General features: G+C 55.5%; 1 protein-coding gene across 5 annotated transcripts; it reads left to right on the top strand.

Annotated features, from left to right (window-relative positions):
- The first annotated feature begins 2,153 nt into the window (after nt 1-2,153).
- LOC113978636 (PHD finger protein 7-like) lies at nt 2,154-5,313 on the top strand. Of its 5 annotated transcripts, none has more exons than XM_027705735.1 (9): nt 2,154-2,207; nt 2,295-2,419; nt 2,732-2,823; nt 2,968-3,004; nt 3,234-3,341; nt 3,572-3,838; nt 4,047-4,163; nt 4,315-4,433; nt 4,603-5,313. In XM_027705735.1, the coding sequence occupies exons 1-9, from the start codon at nt 2,181-2,183 to the stop codon at nt 5,292-5,294; spliced, it is 1,584 nt and encodes a 527-aa protein (XP_027561536.1). In that variant the 5' UTR covers nt 2,154-2,180; the 3' UTR covers nt 5,295-5,313. The 5 variants fall into 5 exon arrangements, with proteins under 5 accessions (XP_027561536.1, XP_027561538.1, XP_027561534.1 ...); XM_027705737.1 differs by having other exon boundaries at nt 2,160-2,207; nt 2,915-3,004; nt 3,217-3,341; XM_027705733.1 differs by lacking the exon at nt 2,154-2,207 and having other exon boundaries at nt 2,224-2,481; nt 4,050-4,163.
- Nucleotides 5,314-6,723: the final 1,410 nt, after the last annotated feature.

Here is a 6,723-nt window from a genome sequence, read left to right as displayed (position 1 = left end):
TGATGGGCTCGCCATGGAACGCAGATTTTAAAACAATCCCTGCCAACTTCTTCTCAGCCTTCAATATTTCTTTTTTTCCAGCCATGGAACAGTGTCAGACAGACTCAAAACACATTTTTATAAATCTGTGCTAGAAAAAATCTGCTCACATCCAAACCTGGGCGTGCACTGCCAGAGTTCTGAAGGCATGACTGCAAGGTGGCACATAAATCAGATCTCTGCATGGGTAGCCCTTGCTTTCAGGAGACCAGCAAATAGGTCAACATCAGTAAACAGGTCAGGAATTCAGGATTTGAGTTAAAAAATGAGATTATCTAGCAAAAGAAGAAAGCTTATCCCCACAGTATGGACATTGCAAGAAACACAAGGTTTGGATTTTTCTAGTACCACATGAAAAAGCACTTTCACAGTGGGGTGGGGAATGGGAAAAAGAAGATGTTTGGGGGTTTCCAGCTGTATTTCTCTCACATCAGGGTGTGTATGATGCTATTACCCCTTCACGTGAGTACATCTCATTTCTCACTTGAAACAGAAACTTTGGCCAGGGCATGAATGCCACCTGGGACACAGATGCAGCTCCCCCAGCCTGTCCCAGCTGCTGAAAGAGGGAATGAAGCCACTGCCTTCAGGTCTTCTGGGACTACTGGGGCAATGCTCCACATGTACAGTCTCTCAAGATAAAATTGCATTAAGGTTGTGATAAAAGCCAATGCACACAAGAATTAAGGCTAGAGTTGACCTCCAATGGTATGGGGATTCTTCAGAGGTTTTCCTTATCTGAAAAGTGTCCAAACTGTTTGCCTTAAGAAAGTTCTTGCCTGATATAAATAATTAACGAGATCACTTGCCAGCACAGTAAACACACATCTTCTCATAGTCAACACTGTGTGTGCACTGCTCTTACTTCTTATCTGCTCCTCCTTTTTTCAAAAGCATGTGCCACATTTTAACATCTTGGGAATTGCTTCCCACATTTGCCATCCTTATGAATACTTGAATACACAAACTTGTTCCCTGGGAGCAGAGCCCGACTCCCCACCCAGGTCTCCCCTCCTGTGAGGGAGTTGCAGAGCCAGAAGGTCCCCCCTGAGCCTCCTTTCTCCAGCTGAGCCCCCCCAGCTCCCTCAGCTGCTCTTTGTGATGCTGACCCTTCCCCAGCCCCCTTCCCTTCTCTGGACTTGCTCCAGCCACTCAATGTCTTTCTAATCATGAGAGGCCCAAAACTGACCCCAGGATTCAAGGTGTGGCCTCACCAGTGTCCAGTACAGGTGGACACTCACTGCCCTGGTCCTGCTGGCCACACTAGTGCTGGTGCAATCCAGGTGCTATTGGCAAACTTGCACCACTGAGCACATGCTGGCGCATGTTCAGCTGCTCTTGACCAGTACCCCCAGACCCTTTCCCACCTGTCATCTTTCCAGATGCTCTTTCTCACACCTGGAGGTGATTGTGGGTTGTGATTGAGGGCCTGACAGGGCAGGGGTGGAATCAGGCTTTATGTCACTGGTGCTGGGAATGCTGATGGGAGATTGAATGGATCCTGGTCTTCAACATAGAAGGATATCACGGTTGGCACAGTAGTTGATAGAGCAAAAAGCCTCATGGACTGAGACAGTTTAATAAGGAAAACAGACCAAAACCAAACAAGTGATGCAAAAGGCCACAGTGGCTCCAGGACTGATGCCCTGCTGGTCCAGGGGCAGCAGCAGCAGCAGCAGTTGTGCTGCTGAGCAACATCATGAGGTGTGGGGCTCTCCCTGGGGTCAGGCCAACCAGTTGTCCTGGTTGTGTCCCCTCCCAACATCTGGTGCCCCCCAGGCTGCTCCCTGGTGCTGGGCTGAGGGGCAGAAAAGGCCTCAGCACTGCGCAGTTCCTGCTCAGCTGCGGCTCAGAGTTGTGTCCCCCACCCTGCTTTGGTCACAAATCCGAAGTATGGCCCCATGCAAAGTTAACTCCATCTTATCCACATGCTCACATACACACGCTCAGCGCTGCCAACAACTCCACACTTAGTGAGGTTCCCATCTCTGGGCTTGTGTGTCCCCAAACCCCAAACTGTCGAGGCGGTGGTGATGTCACAGCAGTCATCACCCAAGCCAGTATTGGCAGAGCATGCAATCAGTGGTGGCAATGTCACAGAAGTCACTGTGACACCATCTCCAAGGCCTAAGGCGTAAAAGATGGCTGCTTGTCAACCAGGAGAGAGGGTGGCTGAGGGAAGAAGTTAATTGGGGGGGGGTGGGGGGGTCCTGGTGCCCCTGAGGCAGCTCACATGCATCTCTCTCTTCACTCAGGGCTGGTGCTCGAGTGTCAGGAGGAGAAGGGCCAGCTGTGTTGCAGCAAAGGCCCTCCAGACACTCATCATCAACCTGTTCCATATCTCCAATGGCACAGCAGGACAAAGTCTCAAAGGAGCAAGGTGAAAGAGAAGTCTCTCTCCCCACAGTTCCCATGGCTGCAGAGGGGATGCCAAAGCAGACTGTGAGCAGCCAAGAACAGTGGCAGAGGGAGGCAGGAGCTTCCCAACTGTCTTAGGGCAGGGACCCTCCTCTCCTGGGCCAGCAGGGCCCAGGCTGGGCTGTGGGAACCTGCTGGGGCACCCGTGCCTGCTCTGCCCTGCCCTTCTACCAGGCCAGCAGGGACAGAGCAGGATCCTGGGGACAATCCTGCAGGTGCACTTTCCCAGCCCCACAGAGCTGCTCATCCCAGTGCCATGTGCTCTGTCTCTCAGTGTGTCTGCTGTGTCGCCGGGCAGAGGCAGACCCAGACATCTGTGGGATCAAGAGGGTGAAGTTCAGGCTCTGTGTCCATATCTACTGCCAGGTGAGTTCTCGCAGGGCTCCCTCCAGCTTTCTGCCAGGGAAGGGCCCTTCCTTGCTGAACTAAGGAGCTCCTGGCTTTTCCTGCTCTGCAGTTCTTTGCCAGCGGGCTTTTTCCACAAGAGAACTCGGAAGAATTTTTTGTTAGGGACACCAGACGCGTCATCCAGGAGGCAGCCAAGAAGGTGAGGACCTGGAAGGAGCAGGGAGCTTTCCACCAAGAGAGGCTCCTGGACTCCAGGAAAGAAACCCCAGCCCCAGCACAGGCAACAGCCTCGTGCACAGGCAGGTCTGGGGCTGAGAGTCCTCAGTGCCCACATCCCACGCCCTGCCCAGAGCTGCAGGGTAGCCATGCAGCCCTGATCCTGCTGCTCAGGGGCTGCTGTGCTCTTTCCAGCACTGTTTCGCTTGCAGCAAGGTGGGGGCCACCATCACTTGCTGGAAGACGGGGTGTGACCGCAGCTTCCACCTGCCCTGTGCCCCACAGGGTGAATGCATCACCCAGTTCTTCGGGCTCTACAGGTAAGGGCTGCCAGCCCTCGTGCTGGAGCCTTCTCATTCATTTTCAAACCACCTTCTGTCCAGGTAAAAGAGAACCCACAGGGACAGTTTCCAGCAGCCTCCCAAAGCCAGAGGCAGAGCTCTCACAGGGGCTGGGGCTCCATCACAGCTCCTCCGTCCTCCTCACCCTCGCGGGGAAGGACTCGACACTTCCCACCTCCCCTCACTCATCTCTTCCATCTTGCCCCCAGGTCCTTCTGCTGGGAGCACCGCCCACGGCAGGCAATGCAGGCCCGTCCAAGGCAGAACAACACCTGCAGCATCTGCCTGGATACCGTGGAAGACAAAACATCCTACAAAACCATGGTGTGCCCCGCATGCCAAGATGCCCAATTCCACCGGCACTGCATCCAGAGACTGGCTCTCCACGCTGGCATCTGCTTCCACTGCCCATGCTGCCAGAACCAAGAGCTGTTTCTGATGGAAATGCTCACCATGGGAATCCGAATCTCCAAGAGGTTGCTTTTTCTCTTCCCAGCTCACAAGACATCAGGCCCAAGCGCAGTGCCAGCCTAGGGACTGCCCCGGCAGGCCTGGCAGCCTTGTGTCCCATGGCTCTTGTCCTCAGCTTCACAGAGGAGCTGGAAACAGGGCAGGCAGAAAAGCAGGGATTGCCTGGGTCTGCCTGGGGCAGATGGGGCTCAACACTTTCCCCCCCTTCTCCAGCAGACCTCCATCATGGGAGAGCGACCCAGAAGTCGGAGCATTAGATCAGAGGCACAGCCGCTGCGACGCCAGCATGTGCCTTTGCCCGGGAGGCAGGAAGCACACAGAGGAAGAGGGGTAAGTTGCCAAAGCAGCAATCCAGGGCTCTGGATAGGATCTTTGTCTCCCCACAGGCTCAGAGAGGAAGGACTAAGAACAAGGGCTCTGCTGGGCCATCCCTTGCTGCGCCACTTTATCCTCACAACCAGTATCTCATTTTCTTCCCCAGGCCCTGGGAACTGCTCCTGTGCAGCTCCTGCGCTGCGGAGGGCACCCACCGACACTGCTCCTCTTTGGAGAGCAGCACCAGCTCCTGGGAGTGCAAGGGCTGTGCTGGCACAGAGACTGGTGGGTGGCAAAGCACCCGGTGCCCTGCACTGGGACCAGGGGCCAGGCTGGGTATGGCAACAGGGCCTGAGGCTGGGCTTGGCTCCGGGAGGTCCGTGGGTACCACAGCGGCCTCTCCCACCCAGGGGTTCAGTGCCCATCCTGCTGACCCTCCTGCCTCTCCTTGCAGGCTCCACTGGCAATTCAGAGCTTGTCAGGCCCAGCAGTTCCAGCCAGGCAGCATCAGGGCTGTGCCATGCAAGCAGCAGCCTCTCCAAACACCCCGGGCCAGCCCAGATCCAACAGTGCACACAGAGACCACGGCAGGCACAAAACTCAGGCAGCCCCACAGTAAAATGCCCAAGGATCAACCATGCGCCACTGCTGAGTGCAGAGACCAGCAGCCCCAGCACTTCCAGTCAGGCAGTGTCGGGGTTGTCCCAGAACACGTGTCCCGTCTGCTTTCCCTGCCCTCGGCAGGGCTTGAAGCGGCAGCGCCCGAAGCAGGACGAGGAGTCCTGGACACCCTACAGCCCACCGGCAAAACGCCGCAGGATCTCCGAAGAGCCAGCCCAGAGCACTCCGGCCAGCGGGCCCAGCACCTCCACTCAGGCATCGTGGCTGTACCGCAGCATTTGGGTGGCCAACAGAGCAGCAGCACTGTTACTGCCTCTGTACAGACCCTCTTGGCTCTTCCCCAGCTCCGTGAGGGAAAACCACTCCCAGCTGGGGCCGGTTCGGATGCGACACATCTCACGGCAGCAGCGGCGGGTGAGGAAGCCCTACAGCCTGCCCCGAAACCACCGCAGGACCAGGAGTGCGCCAGCCCCACGCGCTGGGCCCCCCCCACCACCACAGAAACACAAGAAAAAAAGAAAATAAAAGTTCGTTTGCACTGGGAGATGCCACACTCCTTCCCCAGCCATCTTGCAGCCTCCTGCAACTGATCTCCCGGTTCAGGAAGGCACTCCAGCATGTGTGTCCCCTCAGGGACTCAAACTGTCCCATCATGGCACTCGGTGTCTGGTGAAGCTTGTGGACTCAAAGTCCTGTAAATACATTGTATTAGCAGCAGGTGACATGTAAAAATTCCACCTCCTTGCTGGAAAACATCTGAAATGCAATTCAGCAGCTCTGGTAGAGTACTCCATTAGGAACTGGGGCACAGGGGGACAGTCACTGCCCTGGTCCTTGTGGACACACTATTCCTGGTGCAGGCCAGGATGCCACTGCCATTGCCAACATCAGCTTGTGTTCAGCCACTGCCAACCATCACCTCCTGGTCCTTTCCTGCCAGGCAGTTTTCCAGACACTCTTTCTCAAGTCACATTGTTCATGTTGTTCAATGTGCCATGTTCAGGGTATGGGGTTGACCTCAAACTCTTCAGGATATTGCTGATCTCGTGCATTAGGTATGTTTCTACCAACACATCCAAAAAAACCTTGAGTGATGTGCAGAGGAGGCTTTGGGAGCCTGGAACAGTCAGACAGGCATTTCTTTCTGTGCACAGGGCTACAACTCCCAACTAGAGATTAAACACCCATAGTGTGAGTGGAGACAAAGTGGCTGATCCTGGGTCCTGGGAGAAGAGACCGACCCCCACCCAGCTACAACCTCCTGTCAGGGAGTTGTAGAGAGGGATAAGGTCTCCCCTGAGCCTCCTCTTCTCCAGGCTCAACAACCCCAGCTCCCTCAGCCTCTCCTCATAGGACTTGTGCTCCTGTCCCTTCCCCAGACTCGTTCCTCTTCCCTGGACCTGCTCCAGCCCCTCCATGTCCTTCCTGAACTGAGGGCCCAGAACTGGACACAGCACTCCAGGTGTGGCCTCACCAGTGCTGAGTCCAGGGGAAGAATCACTTCCCTGTTCCTGCTGCCACACTGTTCCTGATCCAGGCCAGGATCCATTGGCCCTCTTGGCCACATGGGCACACTGCTGGCTCATGTTCAGCTTCCTGTTGGTTAGAACCCCCAGCTCCCTTCCTGCCTGGCTGCTCTCCAGCCACTCTGTCCCCAGCCTGTAGTGCTGCAGGGGGTTGTTGTGGTCAAAGTGCAGGACACAGCACTTGGCCTTGTTGAACCTCATCCCGTTGAAATCAGACCATCTCTCCAGCTTGTCCAGGTCCCTCTGAAGAGCTCTCCTGCCTTCCAGCTGATCGACACTCCACTCTCTTGGTGAGCTCAGTCAGATAAAACAACAGAGAAAGCAGCTGCAGGGATCTAGCTGTAGTATCCTGTAGGACCTAGCTGGGCTGTAGCAGGGATCTAGCAGCCCTCTCCACCTACAACCTCTTCTACCACTGCTTAATATTA

The sequence above is a fragment of the Neopelma chrysocephalum genome, unplaced genomic scaffold, assembly GCF_003984885.1.
Source record: "Neopelma chrysocephalum unplaced genomic scaffold, ASM398488v2 Primary Assembly neopelma1_347, whole genome shotgun sequence".
NCBI lineage: Eukaryota > Metazoa > Chordata > Aves > Passeriformes > Pipridae > Neopelma > Neopelma chrysocephalum.
This window is presented reverse-complemented; position numbering and strand designations above follow the sequence as displayed.

Bases quoted from the DNA above. Each gene is read 5' to 3' on its own strand.
- LOC113978636 (XM_027705732.1), top strand. From the start codon at position 2,273: ATGCATCTCTCTCTTCACTCAGGGCTGGTGCTCGAGTGTCAGGAGGAG. The intron at 3,005-3,233 runs GTGAGGACCTGG...TTTCGCTTGCAG, and splicing joins TCCAGGAGGCAGCCAAGAAG to CAAGGTGGGGGCCACCATCA. The intron at 3,839-4,046 runs GTTGCTTTTTCT...CCCCTTCTCCAG, and splicing joins GGAATCCGAATCTCCAAGAG to CAGACCTCCATCATGGGAGA.